Below are 26216 nucleotides of genomic sequence, written 5' to 3'. Positions count from 1 at the left end.
CTTAACAACTAAAATATATTATTAAAAGGAGTCCCTTCAGGCAAGGTTCCGAAGATACTCGTAGCGTTCCCCCTTTGAATAGCTAGACTAATTCTTTGTCCGAGGTAGCTGCCAGATCTTCGGTCTCCTGTGATGTCGACTAACCTTTTTGAAATTTCTTTAAAAAGTCTTAAAGCGCTAGGGTCTCGACACCGAATGGGACAAAATCATATTCTGAGCCTCGACCCCGTATTATATTTCTTCTTTACATAATATAAATTAAGATAGTATGTAATATTTTTTTTTGTAAACAATATTTGATAAATATATTAAATAAAATGTGAGGATCATACCGAAAACTCCATCTTGTCTATGAAAATAAATGTCACTATATATACGATTTATATCGACACGAGAACTTCACTACAAAACCGGTTCCTGTGATTTCACTTTCCTAACAAAATAATAAATACTTCATCACGTAACTCTGACGTAAGGTGTTATCGAGAATTCTATCAAAATTATCAGTCAATTAATTACAATAACTAGAGGTTAACTTTGTCAGTCAATGGAAAATACAAAAACGTCCCAAAAAGCCTAAACAAATGGTCTATGCAACATAAAAAATATTCAATTAATAGTTCACAAATATCGAAATATAATGAAAAGTCATTCGTGACTTAGGATACTTTATGATAATAAACTAACGTTTATAGAAGATAAACCAAAATAGAACAATAAAAACTTTAGAGGTGTCAAGGGACACCCGGATGGAACGAAATTCCTTTTGATTAATTTATATGATAATTGGTATCATAACAGTATGATCGATTTTCTCGACACCAATCTTACGACGAAAAAAAAAGCCAACATCACGAGGTGTTCCCAGGCGGTCACCCATCCAAGTACTGACCTCGCCCGACGTTGCTTAACTTCGGTGATCGGACGAGAACCGGTGTATTACAATAGCAAATAGCAAAAAAGTGTCGTGACGACTTTTCGTAAGAATTTTTTCCGTCTAGCCCCCTTTCACAACGTGCGATAAGGAACTTCGTTCCAAAACCGCTTCTAAGAAATAATTAAAAATAAAATAAATCAGTGGCGCTACAACATCTTTAGGCGTGGGGCTCAGAATTCTGTATCTGTATCATGATCATTTGTCAATCTAATAGGCAAGTAGGTGATCAGCTTCCTGTGCCTGACACACGCCGTCGACTCTTTGCGTCTAAGGCAAGCCAATTTCCTCATGCCGTTTTCTTCACCGTTCGAGGGAATCTTAAAACGCACAAGGACAGAAATCCCATTGAATACCACAGCCGGGGATCGAACCTTCGACCTCAGGGATGAGAGCCGCACCCTAAAGGGGTTCCAAAATATCAAAACTAAAATTATGTTGTACAGTAGGCTCGTGCGCATACTTGAATCCGTACAACTGCATGTGCAGATTAATACCGACTGAGTTTCATTATGACATCGAGGAAGAATACGAAATTCCACCCGCATCACCTCGACTACCGTCGTTCCACAACTGAGCGTTTCTTAAAGCAGTTTTTGCCGCACACCACCACTATGTGGAACCATCTGCCCACTGAAGTATTTCCGTGGGCAGTTTATAAGTATAATAGTTTTAGCTTTATTAGATTAACACTTAAGTAATAAAATATAAAACATACACAGACACACACCCACACACATACACATAATTTACACATACACACATACCCCATGTGGTTTCCTCTATATATTGTAATGTATTGTATTGTATAAGATCTTCTGTCAATCCGAAGTGGTGGAGGCCTGATGACCTGTAACACAGGTACTCTTACCTTTAGCAGGCATCAGTCTCACACAGACTAGCTTTTTCCATAAATAGAAGTAAGAATATAACTATCAATTGCTTAGTTGTCCTAAGTTTAAGTTTTTGTGAGAAAATAAATAAATTATATTATTATTATTATTATTTCCGTACCAATTCGACGTATTCTACTCAAAGAGCGTACCAATTCATAAATTCGTATCGCACTCGTGTGCCCTGTGTCCATGGACGGTATCACTTAACATAACGAAAGCCTCCAGCCCGTTGGCTCCTGTTCTATAAAAAAGAATGAATATGTTCCGACTCGAGCGTTTAGAAAAAAGATTCATCAGGTATCTTCTTTTCTCCAGTGCCATCTTGAAAAAAGGGTTACCAACGTACAAAACTAGGTTAGAGCACTATAAGATATAACTATAAGATTATCATTAAAGAATCGTAAATTTGTTGAAATATCGTTTGCATTTAAGATATATTTTGTGAATAAGATTGATTGCCCCCAAGCTTTTAACTAAATTTGGTCCAACTAAAGCATTCCAATTTGTCCTCAAAAGAACGCGTCCTGCCAAAATTTCAATATTCAGTCAGTATTCTGATTAACGAGCTAGGTCTGGATATAGTTGCTCCCCATACCTTTTTCCTTAATGTATTCCATTTACATATTTATTTTCAACAAACAAATATACAGTTTTTACAATATTCTTAACATACATAGTAATAATAATTAAAAATGAATAAAAAGAAAATTAAAACAAACTTAAGAAGTTCGGTCCCCGTGGCAGTGTATATATAACGCTGGCAGCATTTCCTCGCTGTATTGCAAATCTAATTCGTTGAGCGAGGACAGCACCAGCTTGGGTCACCGGTACTGTCTACCAGGCGCCAACTTATATCTTTAGTTATACATATTTATTAGCGCCTGTGCACTTGAATCTTTATATTTTTTGAATCAATGTTTTTTATCCTCTTCATCATTGTATCAGTGTGTTGGCAAGCTTTTGTATATATTTAAAATAATATTTATGTAACGAAGTTATACATATATAGTAATTTTAACAAATTCAGATTTTCATGTTGAATTTAATCTTTGTGAATAGCATTATATTTATCCGTATCGTTAGACTGTCCTTCGAATTATACAAAATAAATATCATTCTCTGTTAAGCTAAATTAATGGGTTTTTTTTGCTCTTTCTCCGTAATTAATCGTCCATTTAATTATCTCATATCTAGGCAATTAATTGTGCGACAGTAAGGTAATCAAATACTTAATTAAATAACCACAGACAGAAGAATATAGAATAGATTTCTAGCTATAGGTTTTGGAGAAACATACTAAAATATCACATACATACATGTCTAACAAAGAGAGTCAGACTTTGACAGTTCCACATTAAATAAAAAACAATTTAAGTTTTCATTTATTTATAAATTATTAAATATAGCTTACAATATTGTAATGTACAGAGCTTAACCATACTTAACCAATATCTAGAATTAAATTATTATATTGCGAATCTATAACGTATACTAATTGTGACAGTTCTATACGTCATTTTAGACAACTATGCCAAACGTCAAGAAAATATAGTTTGACAGATACAGGGCAAATCTATGCCCACAATTTACACGAATTTTTTCTACTCATTTATTTACAAAGGTATACGTGCACAAACCGTGTGGGCCATAAAAAAAAAGGTATACGTAATTTTATTTGTAAAATCTTTAAAAATATTTAAAGTTAGTGTACTGAAACTCAAAGGTTGGATATTTCACTGACATTATGGCTTATTTTCATTTTTGCTTATCATGTATTGCGAACTAGACAATGTCTTCCTTTAATACTCAGTAATACTACTACAATAATTATGACTAATGTGTGCCATACAATAATCTAAAAAAATAATATATACAGTCGGGTGACATCTATTTAAACTAAGGATTAATTTGTTAAATGGTAAAATATGGCGTCTGTGTGTGTGTGATTTACTCTATCTTAAAATAAAAACACCGATAAGTCACCGGGTTTACAAAAAATACCGGTCATAACAATAAAGATTATTTATGAAACAATTACAGAAAATTGTTTAAATTATCATAATCTGTAATATTTAATGCTGTATATTCAGTAGAGTTGGCGGGAAAACGTCACAGATAATATTGTTTGTTTCTACAGGTAATTTACTTTACACTTACTGTAATGAAGTATATACCAGGTACAAACATTAAATATTATTCATAGACAAGTGTCATGATATAAAAATAAGGGATCATTAAATTTCTTTGGCGGCAAATAATTATCATTTGTCAGGGTGTCAAATGCAATTTTACATAACTGAATCGTATTATAATTATAAAAAAACAAACGGCATTAAAAATACAAATTAGGAAACTTAATTAGGTATAACTATCAATTTGATAGGTTAAATAATGATAAACTTAAATGTCAAAGTCCATAAGTACATTGTTTTCGAAAGTTTTAAAAAGTTGAAATGACAATCTTATTTTCTGAAATAATTTGGTGTATTGTTATTGCTAAAGGACATAAAACTACGAAAATCGGATTCACAATGGCGGCATTTTAGTCTATGTCTATGGAAACCTTACTATAGTCTATGCCTACATGACGTCATCGCCCTCGGGTCTGTGCCTCTGGAGCACGGCTAGCCTCTGCTGCGTCACTTCGAGGTGGTGTTTCCTCCACTTTATACGTCGATTTTGAAACCATACCTTAACCTGGAAGTATATTCAATGAATATAAATATAGAATTAAAAGTTAGTTATTTTACATACCTCAGGATGTCAAGATGTCTTTTTGACATCCTGATGATTGTCGCAATATGTCATAATTAAAGGCACACTAGCAATATAATACAGACAGAAAAAAAATACGCTGAAAAGCTGTGAAGTATGTATATACTGGCATACAAGAAGTTGCCTTGGTAACAAACTTGTTATAAGAAAAATATTAAGTTGATAAAAAAAATGTCTTACATGAAAGTATTGTATTCCTTTAATATAAAGCCTTAAATCTTGATCTATCTCTCTTATCGACTCGTTAAAACTTTACAAAAGCACAGAGAATGTACATCAAACACGAATGACACATTACCATATTAGAAAAAAATAAGAAGAAATAATAATGACAGTTGTTGTCTCATGTCATCTTTGAAATGTCAGGGCACTAAAGTAAATGAAATCCAAGAAATAGACGCGGAAATCTTTCAAAAATCTATTTTTACGCACTTGCGAGCCTCAATTTGAGTATCCATCACGTCATTTAACATCAGATAAGCCTCTGTTTGCCCCCTGTTACATAAAAAAAAACTATTATCAAGTTACCTGTGCTTCAGTGAGTTGCAAAGCATGCGCAAGATACAGCCGTTCAGGCCCCACCATATACTGCTGTCGTTCAAACTCCGCTTCCAGACGCTCCAACTGCTCTGGAGTGAAGATCGTACGAATTCGCTTGCTTCTGCCAGATCTGTAATTTATGAATATTTCTAATCCGACTTAAGTGCCCTGTAAACGATCAAATTTGCTTGACAAATTTGTTTGTCAAACTTCACGTTTTCATCAAACAATAGCTTAGACGATCAAACCAAATATCAAACAAATTTGTTAAATTTCTAGTAGATTCTGGTTTCTCCTTTCGTGACGTGACGTCGCCGTGCCGAGCGCTTACAATGAATAATTCAGATGACACATTTTGGCATTGACTCTAGCACTGTGTATCAAGACAAAAAAAAGAAGACAAAATTAAGAGATAAATTCTCTTGTTCTTGTCCATATAATCTTTTGATTTTATTTTCCATAACATCGCCATATCACGATAAACAGATATGAAATGCAACGTAAATTCTTTGTCCGTAATATTGCCACTCATATCGTCATTGAGCGTAGCGTCCTCCATGATGGCAATACAACGAATGAGATCTTGTTTGACAAACACCGCCGTACACGTTCAAACCTGTTTGTCAAACTCGACATCAATCCAGATTTTCATCAAACACGACAAACACGTAGATTGTTTGACAAACGCCTCAAACACAGCAGTACACTATCAAATAATTTGACAAACACGTAAAATTTGACAAACAATTTGATCGTTTACAGGGCACTTTAAGGAGGGTATAAATTTGATAATATTCTGTGCGTGGACGGATTTGGACAATCAAGGTGTCCAATGATTCGCATTTTCAGCGATTAGATACTTACCCATTGGAACATGATATGGAGTGTGTTCGTGATCCCTTTATCTGCGTCACCTGCGGCCTTAGCTCCGCCCTAGAATTGTCTGAAACTGAAGAATATAATAATATTTTCATTAATGTTAGTAATGAAGTCTTCTGTCAAATGCTAATTTCGCAAGTTTGTCCACAAATTTCACGGAAACTAACAGTAACAACGAACTCTTTGCGTCCAAGTTTCAACAAAATCTTTAGTTTTTGAGATATACACGCAAATCTGGAGGAATCATGTGAAATATAGGTGAATAGTGTTGACAGAATTGTTACGCTCTTTTATGGACCCTAAGTGTAAATACTTATTCTGCTATTCGGGACACCGGTCTAGCTAAGATAAAAAAAGAAAGTTGATAAGACAACAAATACATTACGTCACAAAATTTACCTTCCCGGAACCCCTCCATTAACACTTGAACTTATGACATGGTATTAAAGTTCAAATTGACTTTTTTAAGTATTAATACGAATATTATGTATGGGAATATAGAAAAGTGTTGTTTTTAGACTTTTTCATTGAATTTTTTAAATTTTTCTCTCCGTAAGAACCATCCTCGTACTTCAAAGAATATTATAAAAAAGAATTGGCCAAATCGGTCAAGCCGTTTTCATGTTATGTCGTGACAACGGAAAACGGATTTCATTTTTATATATATAGACTAAATAAGCTTCCATTACAGATAACTCTAATGCGGCAACTATTTACATTTATATAAACCACAAAACATACATTTACGTACACAGAATTTTTTCTATGTGTAACACAAAATTAAATAATAATAGATTAAAATAATTACAAAAGGACCATTTCTTACAGTATAGGAACTGACATGAAGCCGACCTTTTGTCATTCAACGGAGGTTAGTGTGGGTAATGCCGGCCATACACACTACGGTCTACTGGAGAGGTCCACCTATGCACCTATGCCTGCGCAGGTAGACCGGAATGTGTGTGGAAATAGACCTGTGCAGCTTTTTGAACCTGCGCAGGTACCGGCGCAAGATCGAAAATCGATTCTTTCGAGTCCTTTTTTATTTACGTTAGGAAATCTCCTCCTAAAAAAAGGCCTAACGTAACCATCAGACCTGACGCCTAGGCACTGGAGCACTGCCGGATTGTTTTACTTTCCACGTAACCACTTTATCAGATATCGGTTATACTGGATATCGATTAGTAAGATGCAACTCTTCCCCAGTCGCAATACCCATCTACTTCCTACGAAGCCATGATTTTTGGAGTTTACTCCTTAAGAAACGATTTGAGTTATAAGGCCCGGTACAGAAATTTTATGAGGAGTACAATCAAGTGTAACACGAAAAGTTGAGGCGTTATGTGTAACCAAAAAGTTGAGGCGTTATGTAAAAAGAGACAAACATATATATCTGTAGGATTGAACGTGTAAAAGAATGAGATGGAATACATTACACAGACTTTTCTATTTTGAATTCACGTTTTGACAGCCACGTTACAACATTGTCAGTGTTGACAGGTGTAAAAAATAAAAGTAGATTGTCTAGCGTGCCATAGAGTTTTGTCAATAGTAATGGGCAGTGAAATTAAAACTAAAAAGATTGTTCATTCTTATTCTTCTCTTACTATAAAGGTAACTTTGGTCACAGAAAGAAAATCCTATTTGGGCATAGATGATGTAGGTACGTTTTATTACTACTACAAACATTTATATTATAAAAACATATATTCTTACCACCTTTAGTATGAAAATATGGTCGACAGCCACAGAACAGTATCGCCATTTTATCGTTCGTAAGGAGTAAACTCCAATCGTGCGTCGTAGCTGACACACACACACTTTTTTTCCTTCTACTAACATGCCGTTTCCCTGGATTTAATCCTTTATAATTCAAGGAAGTGGTCATGAAACAACACGTGGCCCAGATACGCAACTTTCCGTCGTTTAACGTTCTGGATAAGTTTTTTCATTTTAAATGTTACCACCCGCCAAAAAGGCTCCTCATTACGGCTACTTTCATCATATCGTGATTTCAAATCAGAAAGTGCTTAAACATGCAGTATCGCAATATTGGCATTATCAGAAAAGAAATTAAGAAGGCTCGTGAGACGCATTTCAAAAATAAGTGTGAGTTCATGGAAGACCTGCACAACAAACACGATAGCTTCAATGTGCACAAAAATATTAAAGAAATGTTGGGACTTAAGTGCAGCAATTTAACTAGCTTAGCCGATACAAACGGGCAGCTACTTTTTAGTATTGAGGCCAAGAAGGATAGATGGTTGGAATACATATCAAAAATGTTTGAAGACCCAACAAGACACCTCGCAATGTCCTTAACTGGTAATGATACTGGCCCACCCATAATAAAAGCAGAAATTTTATATGCGTTAAAATTGGCTAAATTGGGCAGAACCCCAGGTCCAGATGGCATCCCAGTAGAGGTCGTTAAACTCTTGGAAGGGGAGAACATAAACTTGCTCAAACGATTATTCAATCACATTTATGACACAGGTGACCTCCCAACCGAGTGGCTAAGATCTACGTTTATTACCCTCCCGAAAAAGAAAAACGCTAGAAAATGCGAGGAATATCGTACAATTAGTCTTATGAGCCACGTGCTAAAGTTATTTTTGACCGTCATACATAACAGGATAAGAAGCAAGTGTGACGAACAATTGGGAGATAACCAGTTTGGCTTTCGCTCTGGTGTAGGCACACGTGAGGCTCTTTTTGCTCTGAATGTCCTTGTACAGAAGTGTCAAGATATGCAGAATGACGTCTTCCTATGCTTTATAGACTATGAAAAAGCTTTTGACAAGGTAAAGCATGACGTTCTCATAAATCGTTTAATTGACACCGGTCTCGATGAAAAGGATCTAAGAGTAATCAGAAACCTGTACAAAGACCAAAAAGCAACCGTGAAAGTGCATCACGAGGAAACGGATGAGATTGGTATTTACCGTGGTGTTCGTCAAGGTTGTATATTATCTCCGTTGCTATTCAATGTATATTCCGAAGCAACTATATCAGAGGCCATTGAGGGGTTAGAGGTTGGTGTGAAAGTTAACGGAAAGATAATCAACAACATTCGCTATGCAGACGACACTGTTTTAATAGCCTCGTCAATGGATGATTTACAAATGCTTGTTAATAAAGTTCATGAAACTAGCGAAAGAGACGGTCTGACTATTAATGCAGTAAAGACGAAGGTGATGGTCATTTCCCGAAACGATACATTAGTTCCTAATTTATCCGTAGCTGGTAGAACGTTGGAACGGGTGCGGCAATACAAGTATTTGGGAACTTGGGTTACAAACGAGTGGAATCCTGATCAGGAAATTAGGTCTCGAATCGAAATTGCCCGAGGATCTTTCAACAAAATGAAGAAAGTTTTGTGCTGCCGTCACATGACCATTAAACTCCGAGTCCGACTTCTCCTTTGTTACATATGGCCAATTGTTCTGTACGGCTGTGAAGCTTGGACAATTAAAGAAGATACCCGCCGGCGCTTAGAAGCATTTGAGATGTGGTGCTATCGTCGCATGCTTCGAATAAGCTGGATCCAGAAGGTCTCTAACGAGAAGGTTCTGAAACGAGTTGGAATGTCGAAAAAACTTTTGCAGAACATTAAACAACGGAAAGTTGCGTACCTGGGCCACGTGTTGCGTCATGACCGCTACCACCTCCTTCAATTAATTATAATGGGTAAAATCCAGGGTAAACGGCGTGTTGGTAGAAGGAAGAAATCATGGCTCCGCAACGTTAGAGAATGGACAGGTATTGCAACTGCAGAAGAGTTGCTGCATCTGGCACAGGACAAGACACGCTTCAAGATACTGACGGCCAACCTCCAGTAATGGAGAGGCACTAAAAGAAGAAGAAGATTGTAATACACCGGTTCTCGTCCGATCACCGAAGTTAAGCAACGTCGGGCGAGGTCAGTACTTGGATGGGTGACCGCCTGGGAACACCTCGTGATGTTGGCTTTTTTTTTTCGTCGTAAGATTGGAGTCGAGAAAATCTATCATACTGTTATGATACCAATTCACATATAAATTAATCGAAAGGAATTTCGTTCCATCCGGGTGTCCCTTGACATCTCTAAAGTTTTTTTTTATAATTAATCAATCTAAATGTACCACTTTCATTGCAAATAAACGATTTATTATTATTATACCAAGTACCATTATAAATATCAGTCACAGCTACGCTACTTAAGTACTTGTGGACATTCATGGGGTAAATATATTAAAAAGGGTCCGAGATCCGGGACTAATATGATTGTGCATTTAATTATTTGCGACGCTAAGCGTCTAAACGGTTAACAATGTCTCTCCATAACAAAACAATAGATCTAAAAGTCAACATAGAGAAATAATGGTAGCGATCTGCCTAAAAATTGTATCGCCACAGCCGTCTCAGCCGAGTTGATTTGTATTTAGCTATTTCTTGTGCTAAATGGGACAACGAATACTAGGCGTTCGTTAGCCTAACTTTCTCACCGTCATCAGTTTTAAGATCATATATCTTCTTCATATCTCAACATTTGATGTGGCTAGCTGAGTCGCCTAGCAACGGTAGATGAACAGCATTAAAATTATCTACCAATATAAGTAAATATATTCAACCTTTTTAGGTCTGGGCCGCAAATTTTCTGTATCTGTTTCATGATCATTTGTCAATCAAATAGGCAAGTAGATAATCCTATGCCTGACACAAGTCGACTTTTGGGTCTAAGCCCCAGTTTTCCTGCAACGTTCGAGCGGATGTTAATTGCGCATATATAATGAAAGGTGCACAGCCGGGGATCGAACCTACGAACTCAGGGATGAGAGTCGCACGCGCAACACAACATTATTGTAGTATAAGTCCACAAATATATGGATAGAGATATAATCAAAATTATTAATATTTTTGATATCACTTTAGGTCGCTTATCGAAAGTTGGCGAGTTCACAGTACTCACACTAATGCAATTTCAATATACAGTATGTTTAAAAATATGACTTTTTTGCCAAGCTATATATTTTAGTCTACTCTGGTTTTAGTAAGGTTGGGTTATACTATTAGTTAGCTCTAAGTCTTCGTTAACTGTCGTCATCGTATTCTAGGTAGGTATCTACTGGCCCGAGAAGATCTCCAACGAGCAACTTGGGAGCGCGATTAGCGAGCAGATCAAGCGACGGAAGTGGAAATGGATAAGCCATACTCGAAGAGATTCCAATTATATCCCCAAGCAGGCGCTTGATTGGAGTCCGCAAGGAAAGCGGTAGCCGTTCCAAGCAAACCTTGCGTCGTACAGTTGCAGATGAGGCAAAGAGAGACAGAAAGGCTTGGAGCCAGTTGAAATATGAGGCTCAAGACCAAACGCGTTGAAGACGCACTGTCCGCCCTCTGCCCCATCTAGGGGTATAGGGCATTGAATAAGTAGCAAGTAATTCTTTATTAGCATCTGAAGCAGGTATGAAATAGATATACTTCCTGTATTAATATTCTTTTAATGTGGGCTCTCCATTCTCTCTCACTTTCTTACAAAGAAAAAGAGGCAGATGCCACTCGGACTCCATGGTAATAGCAGGATCAAATCTGTAATACAAGGTAGCTGGCCAAAGTGGAGCCAAATAGCACACGACTCACACAAATGGGCGTCTTTGCCTTAAACCAAGATGGAGTCCTTGCCGAAAAAGAGCAAGATTAGAATTAGAAAAGAGAATTTATAAAATAATCTTAATAGTAAGAGTATATAGAGTATATAGAAAATTGTGCGGAAAGTTAAGAAAATTTAAGAATACTTAACCACCATACAAATCAAACTTTTTTCATGTAACCTTATGGCGTTTGACATAACATTGACAGAATGCGTGCTGCAAATATCGTCAAAGAGGATGTAAGAAAAATGATTATCGTTTAAAACAAATGCTTCGATCGGAGTTATTATTATTATATTGATAAAATACATCTGTTCCCTCGGTTACATCAAAAAAGTTTGAATTGCATGGTGGTTAAGTAGTTCTTAATTTTCTGCACAATTTTCTTAATTTTTTCTTTCATAAAAACCTTCTCCTGACAATAGCAAACTCAACAAAAAAGAATTAGCGAAATCTGTCCAGCCGTTCTCGCGTGATGCCGTGACCAAGGGAAATAGGGATTCATTTTTATATTATTCAGAATAAACGACTAGAAAGCAGGACAGTTTTTTTTAATTATTAGTTTTTATTACCATAATTAGGCGCATAATGTGTTTATATATAAAAGAAATAACGATTCCAACCTTCGTCTATAGTCAATTATTATTCATGAAAACAGAAGAAGAGAAAAGAGATTAATTATATATAGATATTTATAATATAGTAGTGCAAATTGTTCAGCGTGTGACTCTCAATCCGAGGTGCTGGCCATCTGTGCACCACCATCAATGTGCGCATTTAACACCCGTCGTACGGTGAAGGAAAACATCGTGAAGAAACCGGACATGTCTTAGACACAAAAGCCGACGGCATCTGTCAGGCAATCTGATCACCTATTTGATTATTTATAAAAACAAATGTACGACATAGATACAGATATTAGAGCCCGTAACTTCCTTTTTAATTATATAATAAATAAATATTGGACCCAAAAATTAAAAAGCCACCAAATCGCTTATTAAAAAGTAATTAATGATTAAAATCAGGGCTTCTAACGCTCTTCTAGATTATTATTATTTAATTATTATGAGTCGTATTTCAGAGCGAGATCTATAAAAACTAGCATCTATTTTGTCATTTTGAAATGTTTTAGTAAAAAGTAGTTTCTATCTACAAGTATAACACAATAAAGTTCACCAGATCATACATCATATCTACAAGCTATCTTTTCTAAAATATGTATGTGACAATTCTGGTAAACATAAATACATATTACAAAAAATAATAGAAGGTAACGCTATTATTACTAGTATACTAAGTCAATCATTTTATTGAGTATTTAGTTTATTATTATTTTATTTTTAGTTTTTTCCCCCTTGTTAGCTTGCTTATGTTCTAATATAATTAATGTGTATGCGTGTTAAATTTGTGATGTCATATTTTCTTGTATAATTTTATGCATACACGTTGTTTTAGAACTTAAATATTAATAAAATGCTCCTACTGGCTCAACGAATAAGTATAAAGTAAAAGGTACACTGCCACAGGGACCAAACTTTTTAAATTTGTTTTGATTTTCTTTTGAATTATTTTTATTATTACTATTTATATAAGAAAATTATAAATACTGTATATTTTATTGTTATGATTGCTATTTAAGATATTTATTCATATATATTAAGTTAAGTTTTAAATACAAACAAAAATGAAACACTAGTGTTGGCAACATAATGTAATATTTATAATCTATATTTCAATTGATACAGTTTTTGTTATCTGTAATTTTTCTTCCTATATATGTCTATGGTTTTAACTTTTTCCGCTTCCATCGTGATACGTTGTAACTAGTGCTCAAATAAAGTGGTGCAATAATTAATGGAAAATAAGTGTTTTTACTACGCCTGTCACCTCACCTGGAAACAATTAATCTACAGTCCACGCTCTGCAGCTAGGAATAACCGTGTGTTGGGTAACTATTCATACTAGTGTCCTTCAACTAGCAAATTATTTTATCGAAATAAACTATCAAGTATAATCACAGTTGTATACGCGCAGCCCGCACTTCCGACGACAAATATTTAAGCCTAGACTTGTTTAAGCTATCGCGGAATATGCTTAGGAGTATTAAAATATTCATAGCGCTAAATCACCTGCATCATGAGCACACCCTCAATTTCACACCACCACACAACAGCCGAATTAGGTATCACTTAGTTAAATGTATTTAATAATTTTTATAGATTTTTCCTTTTGTTTTACAAATGTTTGAACCTTTTTGGATTATGTATTCCATCTTTGGCTTAGAATAATTGTGTTTTGTTATATATTATTAAGGTTAGCTTTAGGATTTCGAAATAAATAAAGAAAAATATTGTGTTACTTTAAAGTTCAATTAGATGATGTGTTAATCACCGCAAAAATCAAAGTGTTTATTTAAATACCGACGATGAAAAATGTATATCTATTAATTATATTTAATTGTTTTTACTTGATTTCATTAATAGTTTAGCCCTAACTTGCTTAAATCATTTTAAACATTATTTTTGCGTCGCGTATCAGTAATTGTTGTGTTCAAACACATTCTGGGCGTTTGTAAATCTTAATATATATAAATCACGTGTCACGTTGTTTGTCCGCGATGGACTCCTAAACTACTAAACAGATTTTAAATTAAATTTGCACACCGTATGCAGTTTGATCCAACTTAAAAGATAGGATAGCTTACATCTTAATTTATAGCCGCAATATTATTTTATTGCAAATTATTTGTTTATTATTTAACGCAATTTTAACAGATGGCGCTGTGTTGAAAGTACCAACGTTTCACATAAGCTATAATTGAATGGCATTTCCACCAAAAAAGCATGGTGGTCCCCATGACTGGTGTTCTCCTACCGTTTAATAGTTTCCTATTATGTAATATAACAAAAAACTTAGCCACTGCAACGCTTGGCCGAGTCTGCTAGTAGATTAATAGTTTTTAAATGTGTGTTGTGTAAGAAAATAAATACCTTGCCGCAGCGCCGGCACACCGACCCTACAGAATCCATCATTGATCCTCTGCACATCATGTCCCGAATACAAATAGTTCTCCAGGTGCTTCTGATTCTGTTGCAGCCTCTCCTGTACACTCAAATTCATCACATCCTTCTCGGACTTCGTGAGGCCCAATATCGCCGCGATGGTGAACGATTTTCCGCCTAAATTTCCATTTTTCCCGCTCAAATCCACACCGAACGCGTCTTCCTCTTCCAGGGAGACAGATGTGGACCTATCGTTTTCATATTTGTCCTCGCTCTCGTACGTAATCCGATCCAAATTCTGCTGGTACAGCAGATCAGTTAGATTTGGGAAACGACTATCCATTTTACACACATAATAACAGTCCATTAAATAATTATATTGACAGCGCAAAGGTGGTTGTGGTTATGACGATTTTAAATTAAATGGAGGCGGGGCGGTGGAGGAAAAATGACAGGGATCTCAATTGAGGGCTGTTTGAGGGTGGAGGGTCTCGTGATTGGCCGAGGGCGCGCCTGCGCCGAGGGGCGGGGTCAGATTTGGTGGGAGGCTCTGTGATTTGCGGTCGGGAATCTTTGATTGAGGCAGGGACGGATTGACTGTACGCAACTAACATTCAAACACGAACATAATAATTACATTTACATACTTCTTAGATTTTGACGTGACAACGTCTTATAATTCGATGGAGCCGGCTGCACGCACGAAAAAACATGACGCATGCGGCGTTACCTCGCTCTGAGGCGTTCCATTTAAGGCTTGAAGTGCAAGCGAGAGCGCGGAACGAGCGACAAAGAGGCACAATGGGCCTCTTTCGACATCTTTATTGTATATAAAATATATATCGTATTATATCGATTATATTGTAATAGATCAATTCAATTGTTACTTCCATTTACCTTCTTCTATATCCATACACAATATCTATCAAACAAATAAAATTAAAATTTTCTTTTGAAAAATGCAACCATTCCATCAGTATTTTCTTATGACGTTGTCACGTTCAACTATCGTCAGTAAACCGACTTTACAGACAACCGATTTTTTTTTAATAACTTTTAATAACTTGCAACATCCCGGCAACGCAATTGCGAGCCTTCTGGCAATGTGAGTAATGGGCAGAAATGTCACTTAACACCAGGTGTGCCTCCTGCCCATTTGCCTCCTATTACATTAAAAAGGGGGAACCACTCCCAAGTCGCATAGTATCAGCGTAGACCTTATTAGAACTTCACTGGCTGGAAAGACATATCGCAGCTTTTCTTACACAATTTAAAAAAAAAATAGATTGTAGCCGATTCCCTGACTTACTGAATATGCATAAAAAATTAGATAAGAATCGGTCGAGCCGTTTCAGAGGAGTATGGGAACGAACATTGTGACACGAGAATTTTATATATGCTGACCGGGCAAACGTCGTTTTGCCATGTATATCATTTATAATAAAAAATAGGGGTTGATCGTAGAGGGGTGTTTTGTCTAAAAAATAAAAAATAAAATTTAGGGGTGGACTACCCCTTACATTTAGGGGGATGAAAAATAGATGTTGGCCGATTCTCATAGATACCGGATAAGCACAAAAAATTTCATCAAAATCGGTCAAGCCGTTTCGGAGGAGTATGGCAACGAAAACTGTGACACGAGAATTTTATATATTAGATATAGAGATGTTAGTAGTAAAATCCTCCAATCCTTTCCATATTTTTATCTTTGCCAATAGTCAGTCAAATAACATATATAAAATGCACAATCCGGCCCCGGACGGCCCCCACCGGGTGATCAGTGGGGGTGGGGCCCGTCTGTTGAAACAATTTAATTTAATAATCTGCCACTTAAGCGTAACTCGAAATATTGGATAAGCACTTTAAATATTATATCAATATGCTTTCATAGCTTTAAACTAAGCGCTTGCTCGCAGCTTTGCTCGTAATTTTTCTTCTATTATAATAAAGCAGTGTTGAAGCTTCAATGTGCGACGCGTAGGTTCGATGCCCGGCTGTGTACTAATAGACTTTCTTTCTATGTGCGCATTTAACATTCGCTCGAACGGTGAAGGAAAACATCGTGAGGAAACCGGCTTGCCTAAGACGCAAAAAAACAACGGCGTGTGTCAGGCACAGGAGGCTGATCACCTACATGCCTATTAGATTGACAAATGATCATGATACAGATACAGAAATCTGAGGCTGAGACCTAAAAAAAGGCCGTAGCGATACAGCAAACAATACTTACCAATGGCGCTAAACACAGATTTCTATCTGTTTTGTGATCATTTATTGAAAAGACAAGTAGGTGATCAGTGTGTTACAGTTTTATAATGTAAGTTAAGGCTCTTGTGCCTGCCGCCACACACGCCGTCGACTTTTTGGGTCTAAGGCAAGACGGTTCCTTACGATGTTTGTTCAGATTTAACTTGAACATTGACAAACTGCTGACACGGCTCAGCCTTGCGTCAAATCTTCAAATCAGAGTGGCTTCAAATCGTGGCTTCAAATCAGTCGTGAAGCATGATTTGGGCGCGACCGCCGCTGCAAAAACCGCTGTGTGAGTTCGAAAAGTGAGTTACAAAATCGCAGGGCTGCTCTTCTTAATTTTAACAGCTGAAGATGCGATACACCGACAGCTCACAAGAATAATATTATGTATGTGTGAATAGGTTTAAGTAGATTGATTATATGTAGACAGATTTGAATATTGCTCTGTCTTATTCATTTCTCGCTTCATCTCAAAGTGGCGAAGACTCCTTCAAGACCTTAATTATTTATTTATTTTTTATTTATTTACCCTTCGTTGCAAATGAAAGAAACACAATACATAAAAATTATAAGGGATGCAACGGGCGGCCTTATCGCTAATAAGCGATCTCTTCCAGGCAACCCTAGTTAAGAGAAAAACTTAAAAAAAATAAAAAAGAAACATGCGTGCGAAAAGTGCAGAATCCTTAATCTAAAGTAATACAAAAAAAAATATTAATAACAAACTAAAAACTTAAAAGCTAATCTTACAAATACATGAACAGCGAATAGTGATGTAAAAGGAAACATAAGAATTATACAAGTCACGATTGATGAGGATAGGATAAGGTTAAGAAATGATTATACAGAAGAGTTTTAAAAGATGACAGAGAGGTAGCCAATCGTACGGAGTCAGGCAGCGTATTTTATTAAATTATCGTGGTGATGCTCGATAGTTTTAAGATAATCTCACCACAATGAACCTCTGCTCTAACAGGATTCCGCCTGTTAGCTTAGCTACAGATATCCTATACTTATTTATATATTCACTATTTATGTGTTAGGGCACATCTGTAGGGCTTAGAGATTAGGGTTGTTTGGTTCTTAGGTCTCACCCTCTCACAACAATTTCCATTACCGCAGGAGAGGCTCACTCATCACATACAATGTAATACTCCAGACTGCTGTATAACCCTAAACGGGTCTTGACTTCAGATTGCATAGTTTTTTGACTATTTTATAGACAAGTAGGTGATCCTTCTGTCTGGTTTCCTCACGATGTTTTCCTTCATTGTGGGAGCAAGTGTTTAATACCTATATAGTACATTGGTGCAAGATAAAAACTCTTCACGACATATATACCTAGTCCAGCCATAAGCTCTGTTACAAATGAAGATGCATTTTTTTAATAAAGTAATATAATATTATTAAAATTTATACCTGCATAGTAATGGCCTTATGGAACTTATGGCCAGACTAGTTATATATCATAGACTTCCTGTTTAGTACTCCGTAACCTAACTTAAGTCCCACACACACAGACCGCGACATATTTTTACGCACTTTTGGAAGGAGCTAGACAGGCTTAAGTAGCCAGGACTTTAAGCACAACGTACCAAATGGGCGTATACAGAAATTGTGTCCATACATACATTACACATTAAAAAAACGGTGTGTGTACTTAAATACGCGCGTAAGAAGTTATACTTCTTTAGCATTATTAAAAATAGTTTTTGATTGCATGCAAATAATTAATTACAATTAAATAATCAAAGACTGGAAAAGGAGTCATTATAGTCAATAAAGTTCAGTTTACATTTGAAAAATTAAATAAATAAATATTTATTATTATTCTCTTACATTAAGTGTAACATAAATTATATTATTATTCGAAGGTTGTTTTTTAAATTATGTCCAATGCCGTAGCATCTTCCGTGGGCAACTTCATTCTGTTAATTTTGTGTCACGGTGGGCGCGCATCGTAAAATTTCACTCTCATCAATTTTTCATAACGCGCCTAAAGAAGTATAACTTCAAAAAATGTCTAGCATAAGATACTTGACTAATGTTTGCATCAGTATAACAAGAGACTCATTTTGCCCAGCAGTTTGACAGCACTATTATTTTTTGGCAAACAGCTAAACAAGGCTTTGAATAGTCCAAAAGAACGCTCGCAGGAGGACACGGGGAAAAGCCTGATACCTGTGCCACCCATGCGATTTAGTTTGGGTATAGGCCTCCGCTTATCGGCGCGATTGCACAGCCCCCGAGAAGTCCCCTTATAAAGCATTTCTCCATTAAGTTAAATTGATAAAAACTGTTTATAAACTTCTTCTTCTTTTAGTGACTGGAGGTTGGCTGTTAGTCTCTTGAAGTGTCTTTTCCTGTGCCAGATGCAGCAACTCTTACGCATTCGCAATACCCGTCCAATCCCTAACAATGCGAAGCCATGATTTCTTCCTTCTACCAACGCGCCGTGGATTTTACTAATTATAATTAATTGAACGAGGTGGTAGCGGTCATGGCGCAACACCCGGCCCAGGTATGCAACTTTCCGTTGTTTAATGTTCTGCATAAGTTTTTTCGACATTATAAACTTAAAATACATCATAGTTTATCAAAATTGAGCTGTATGGCTTTTAGTTTGCATACAATTTGCCAAGAAACATACCTACACTTATGTTCGCACGCGTGCTTGCTAATATATCATACTTAAAATCAGTGGCCCTACAACCTTTTTAGGTCATAAGATTTCTATATCTATTTCATGATCATTTGTCAAGCCAATAAGCAAGTAGTTGATCAGCCTCCTGTGCCTGACACACGCCGTCGACTGTTTGGGTCTAAGGCAAGCCGGTTTCCTCACGATATTTTCCTTCACCGTTCGAGTCTGTTAAATGCGTACATAGACAGAAAGTCCATTGGTGCACAGGCGGGGATCGAACATACGACCTCAGGTTATCGAATTTATGTTTGTTGCCGCCGCGCCGGAGGTCTATAGCAAGGTTAATAAGGCTAATCGCAGGGCTGGTTCTTAAACCATTTTAATTAAAATAAAGCTTCTATTTGAATTACAAAGTGTGACAGCTCGATTACGTTTGCTTATAAAAGTCTAAATTTTTCTAAATATATGTTAAAGTGTCCCACGGTCTTCATTACGCCGAGTTAGCACAATTTGACACCATGGAAGCACTAATACTTAGTATTACAAAACATATTCCTATAACATCACTTACATACAGGTCAAACATAATACACACATCCAGTGAGAAACCATAAACTGCTCAAATCAAATATAGCTAATAATTATGTATATTAGATATTTATTTACATTTTGGAGTCGCTTTAATTTTATTAAAAAATAATGCCAAGTCTTTTAAAAAATTAGGAACTGCAATCATTATACCTTACTCCTCATGAAATTTGAAGCAATTATAAAAATTGACTAAATAAGACAAAATAACATATTAATGGTATATTCTAACGAATATATATTAAGGCTATCATGTGTGTATAAATGGTTAATTATAATTATATAATTAAAGGAGTACGGGAACGAACATTGTGACACGAGAATTTTATATATGTATTACGAGATTTTAATTTACTGACAAAGTGGACGGTTGTTCTTGCATGTGTCATCTTATCCCACATTTAAGGTTAAGTTTTGAGTTTCGTTTAACTAGAAGTATCCACTAAACGGTTATTTTGACAGTTCTTTGTGTACACAAATTCTATACGAACGGCGTCTCGTTCAGGTCCAAATAAAAAATGCCTTTATGACGACAAAATTATGGTAAAGTCACCCAAGGCGTATCTTAGCCGCCGAAGTTACTGGCATTTAGTTTCAGCAGCCTTGCGATTCTGTAACTCACTTTTTGTCATTTTACGATTTGGCATTCTGATAAACATTAAACTACAAGCTCCCTCCTTATCAGAATGCCAAATCCTAAAATGACTGCTTCACGACTGATTTGAGCGCGACCGCCGCTGCGAAAATCGCTGTGTGAGTTCGAAAAGTGAGCTACAGAATCGCAATGCAGGTCTTCTTTTACCCAGTCGATGGGGTTGTTCCCTCCTCCTATACGATAATTAAAGATTTAAGTTCTCATCTGACTCCAGAGCTGGTGCTTTCCTCGCTCAACGAATAAGCATCGCAATACAGTGAGGAATGCTAGCGTAAAATGTACACTACCATAGGGACCAAACTTTTTAAATTTGTGTTAATTTTTCCATTTATTAAATTTTAATTATTAATACTGTGTAGGCTTAAAATATTGTAAATACTGTTAGCTAAAACGTGCATAACAAGAACAATGTCAGCCTGTTCTTGCCTGTTAAAAAAAAAAAAAGAAACAGTTACAGAAGTATAAAGTTATAGGGTTTTTTAGTTAAGTTATTTCTTAACTTTATCATTATATTAACTTTAATAAACGACTCTGATACGGCCGTTAGGCTGACAAGTGGCGAATGAAATTAGCAATGTCGATATTAAAAAAATCCGCACTTGATTCAATGGAGCACAAACAGAAAGGAAATAAAAAGTGTACAATATAGAGGCGTCCCCACAATCTCATGATGCGCTTTTTGGAGCCGACCCTTTGAGCTAGGGTTGCCATTACTATATTTAATTTAAATATATATGGAACTAAAAATAATTTCTATTGCTTAAGGAAATTGTAAATGAGTATAATACCATTATATTTATTTCAAACACAGTATTTACAATATTCTTAACGTAAATAAATAGAACATTTAAATAAGTGTTAAAAGTTTGATCCATGTGGCAGTGGCATCTAAAGAATGTATGAGAAATTTGTTTAATAATAAATTAATTACCAAAAAAACTAATTAACTGAGGGCCCGTTTTTATACGAACGAAGTTTAATATAACGAAAATCATTATAAAACGTGTTTTGTAAAGGGTAACGCCTAACAAATAAATAACTATTAAAATAAATTCACTAGCAATCTTGCGTGTGTTAACTTAAAACAAGATGGCGGTTGGGCGCGTCAGCTGATTACAGTGCAATATGTCTTTTGATTTATGATTTTCAACATCTTAAAAGATGGATTTTCGTAAGAAGTACTTTTTGGGTCTAATTCCGTTTTGCTCACGACGTTCTCCTTCACAGTACGAGAGAATATTAAATGCATAAGAAAGTAGTAGTTAGTTAAACTAGTCCATGATAATATGCCTATTTAAAATCACGGTGCAAAGAAACTGGCAACCCTAAGCCACGTGCGACAACAAGTGATTAAAATTCTAGTAAGCAATACAGCGTTTATTAGATGCGCTAATCGTGACATATTTATTGTTATTTTATTAAAGGGCAACCCTCGCTGAGGTATTTTATTAAGGGAACAAGATAGATGGGGCAGGAAAAGTCGATAAACTAACAATTTTAAATAATATACCAGCCGATAGTTTTTCCATTAGCCAACAGTATTTTTATCAAGCAAATTGTCTCTGCACAATTTAACATTACGATCTAGCCTAACTTAAGACTAATAAGTAACTTAAACTAACTTATTTACACAAAAAGGGTATTTAACATAAAGTATCCAATAACACTACTTATAGTCTCTATTAAGGGGAAGACACTAGTGTGCACAAGACTAGTGTGCACTAACACTAATTCAAATGGTTTTGTCCATTTCAGTTTTCTCACTAGGCCCGTGGTGTCAAGTTGAATAGCCGACGTTCACGTGCCGGATGGAGCCTTTGTTTGTGGGCTCTACAACTCCTGACATATTTAGGTTTGGACCTCAGATTTCTGTACCTCATGATAATTTGTCAATCTTATAGGCAAGTAGGTGATCAGCCTCCTGTGCCTGACACACGCCGTCGACTTTGGGTCTAAGGTAAGCAGGTTTCCTCAAGATGTTTTTCTTCACCGTTCGAGCGAATGTTAAATGCGCACATAGAAAGTCCATTGGTGCACAGCCGGGGATCGAACTTACGACCTCGAAATGAGAGCACGCTTAAGCCAATGCTGCTTTTTACAATGTTATTAACACTAACTATTAATAAGTTATTATCACTACTTCATAAATATTAAGATATTTTTTTCTATCTTCCACTATTATCTTCTGCCAGAACAGTTGTAGTCCCGTCTCACCCCCCTCGGACAAGCACAAAGCTGGCGCAGCCAAGAAATAATGAACGCCAATATAAGAATCCTTATTCCAATTTTGTTTCCTTTGGAGTAGAGACTTGGGACGTGGGGTTCAAGTGCACAGGCATTAAATTGGCGCCTGACTCCAGAGCTGGTACCTTCCTCGCTCAACGAATAAGTATTGCAATACCACCAAAAAAACCAGTGGCGCTACCTTTTCAGGTCTAGGCCTCAAATTTCTGTTTCTGTTTCATGATCATTTGTTAATGTAACAGGCAAGTAGGTGATCAGCCTCCTTTGCCTGATGCACGCCATCGACTTTTTGGATCTAGGGCAAGCCGGTTTCCTCATGATGTTTTCCTTCACCATTCGAGCGAATGTTAAATGCGCACATAGAAAGAAAGTTCATTGGTGCACAGCCGGGGATCGAACCTACGACCTCAGGGATGAGAGTCGCACGCTGAAGCCACTAGGCCAATGCAATACCACCATGCAGGGATCAAACTTTTAAGCTTAATTTTAGTATTCTATATAAAATTATGTGTACGAGCCAAGGCTGTACATTTAGATCACTCATGCTTTCTTAGTTTTACAAGCGTGACGATTTCCTAAATCGTCGGCGTCACGCGAGAGCATAGCCAGACGCAGGCACTCTCTTTAACTTACTTTGCAGTCGTTACATAGCAATTAACATTTCATTATTTCGCTCATATTCTATTAGCGAGTGGTTAATATAGCGTAAAACAAAAATCTTCTATTATTTAAAACACCCGATGACCCAGGAACCGTACATTATGTAAACTTAGATCAGTCTTCTGTGCCTGACACTCCGTCGTCTTTTTGTGTCTAAGGCCGGTTTCCTCACAGCGTTCCAGCGAGTGTTAGCAAATAGCTGAGAGGTGCACAGCCACCCTATACGACCTCATAGATGAGAGTCACATGCTGTAATCACTAGGCTAAGGATGCTCTATGGCATACAGTGGACTCTGGATAATTTGAACCTCTCGATAAATTTCTTAAGGTCCCTTGAATAATACTCGATAAATAAAATCAATGTGAACTGGTCCCCTCGGTTATTTGAAGTTAAAGGAATAGTATCTTGCTCAACATGCGTTATTTGCGTCCGGGCTGCCCTACTCTCCATAATTTGAAGTGTTTATCATGCACAGACCTGTCAATTGTTTTTTTTTAATTCTTTGGATAATGATAGACTGTAGTCGCTCACTTAAAGAAGGCGTTTTTTCGAAATAAATTGTTAATACATCATGATAATATATCTATACTAATATTATAAAGGTTTGATTTTTTGTTTGTTTGAAATGAATAGGCTCCGAAACTACTGGACCGATTTCAAAAATTCTTTCACCGTTGGCAAGCTACACTATTCCCGAGTGACATAGGGTATGTTTCATTTTCAAAAAAATTAGGGATGCTTACTAAAACTTGAATAATCTAATCCAAGGTGTAAAAAAATAAACAAAAAACTTCCTTCAATCGTGTGCGCCTCGAAAACTATTAATGATAGAACAAAATTATGTTTTACAATTTTTCAGGATGCATCACTATCTATTAAACATGTCGCGACAGCATGTCCCTATCTTTTATAGTTACGTCACAATAAGCGTCCTTTTATTAATTTTTTTTATCAAAATACCATCGCTAGAAAAGGCTCTTTATTCGAACCTAGGTATTGATCCTTATCAAAATAATTACCTACGTTTGTCATAAGCTACAATTTAATGGCATAACTACCAAAAAAGCATGGTGGATTGGTGTTCTCCTGCCTTTTCTCTTGAATAGTTTACTACTATGTAATATAACAAAAATCTTAGCCACAGCAACGCTTGGCTGAGTCTACTAGTCAAGAATAAATCACGGTATTTGATCAAACTCTTATTTACCTGAATCCCCCCTCAACCTGGTGGTCTTATCTCTGGTCACTTCAGTATCAAATTATCGAGAGTCAACGGTATATAGATAAGAAAGATTTAAAAACAAGCGCCATCTTGTGTTCGTTGTCCGCCATTGCCTGTTAGCTGTCACAAGATAATATTCTCGTAATAACCGACGGCAATATTACAGCTTACATAGCTCACTATCTCATTATCTGCATACCTACTGTATCATGCCGAGAACAGAGGTTGAATGGAGACGTCTCGGCTATTTTTACTACAAACTTGTATGAAAGTTACAACTCCAGGTCTTCTTGAATCGCTGCCTTCGTCAAATCCTCGGCATATTCTGGTCCAAGAGAATCTATAATCATTAGCTTATATTATTGGGAGCTATACAATGAGGTGCCAATTGAAAGGACTTTGAAACGCCGAAGTGATCCCAGTGATTGCTAACCAAGCTCTCGACTAGAATTAATTAGAAAGATGGCCGCCCAAAACAGACTCAGCAGTGAAGCATTGCAGAGGCGTAGGAAGCTGAAAAGACGTGGAAGTTGAAGAAGCTGCCCAAGACCGATCAGGCTGGTATTAAACGCTGGATACCCTCTGCCTGGGGGACGTACGACCTTAAGTCAAGTAACATGCTAATTTCAATTGAAGTCAGCCAAGCCTTGCCCGAAAACCGCCTTTTGTTTTAAAGGGACTGGTGGCAAAGTAGCATTTGGAATAAATTAATAGCGCCGCCAATACGGAAACCTGCAACGCCGCCTAGCAGGTGTGTTGCCGACCATTCAGGCAATGGTTCTTCTAGAAGGCCGTAAGTTGTATATGTGACAAGAAATAATAAAAAGTTATTATACAATTTAAATATTGTTTTGGTCTTTTGTGAGTAGATATTAAACTTATTTGACGGATTAAAAAGCATTATTTACTCGATATTTCAAATGCAGCAGTCATGGTAACATCGGATGGTAAGAAACATGTCTATCGCAATTATTAAATGATATAATTCACATTTAAATAAGTTTTATTATAACAAAAATATTAAAGTAAAGACAAGTAAAATCAGATCGGAATTTAGAGCGAGAACAGAGCTACTTTCAAACTTTGATAAATAATGTCATCTCCATATCTTTTATAACCGGCAAACTCGCCGAGTACCCTCATAACGTATCCCAATAAACCTGATTCCTTTGTCGTCGGCCAATTTGTCATCCATTGTTAGCAGCCCCTCGTTATGAGCCCGAAAACATGTTGTTTGAGTGCCGACACGCGACAGAAAAAACAATTAAATATTATCTGTGACGCGAAATG

At 36.4% G+C, this 26216-nt stretch overlaps 1 protein-coding gene across 1 annotated transcript; it reads right to left on the bottom strand.

Moving 5' to 3' along the window:
• Window positions 1-4240: 4240 nt before the first annotated feature.
• LOC125058834 (homeobox protein GBX-2-like) lies at window positions 4241-15052 on the bottom strand. Its single transcript, XM_047662977.1, has 4 exons — window positions 14648-15052; window positions 6010-6094; window positions 5134-5275; window positions 4241-4527 (listed from the first exon to the last, which is right to left on the bottom strand). The coding sequence occupies exons 1-4, from the start codon at window positions 15024-15026 to the stop codon at window positions 4411-4413; spliced, it is 723 nt and encodes a 240-aa protein (XP_047518933.1). The 5' UTR covers window positions 15027-15052; the 3' UTR covers window positions 4241-4410.
• Between the last annotated feature and the right edge of the window lie 11164 nt (window positions 15053-26216).

The sequence above is a fragment of the Pieris napi genome, chromosome 18 (genome assembly GCF_905475465.1).
Source record: "Pieris napi chromosome 18, ilPieNapi1.2, whole genome shotgun sequence".
In the NCBI taxonomy this organism is placed as follows: Eukaryota; Metazoa; Arthropoda; class Insecta; order Lepidoptera; family Pieridae; genus Pieris; species Pieris napi.
The sequence above is the reverse complement of the archived record's forward strand: the minus strand, read 5'-3'. Positions and strand labels throughout refer to the sequence as shown.

What these genes read in the sequence shown, in the direction of transcription:
- LOC125058834 (XM_047662977.1), bottom strand. Translation starts at nt 15,026, where the DNA reads ATGGACTGTTATTATGTGTGTAAAATGGATAGTCGTTTCCCAAATCTA. An exon ending in TGTGCCGGCGCTGCGGCAAG is followed by an intron (nt 6,095 to 14,647) that starts GTATTTATTTTC and finishes TATATTCTTCAG; the next exon opens with TTTCAGACAATTCTAGGGCG. An exon ending in TCCATATCATGTTCCAATGG is followed by an intron (nt 5,276 to 6,009) that starts GTAAGTATCTAA and finishes CATAAATTACAG; the next exon opens with ATCTGGCAGAAGCAAGCGAA.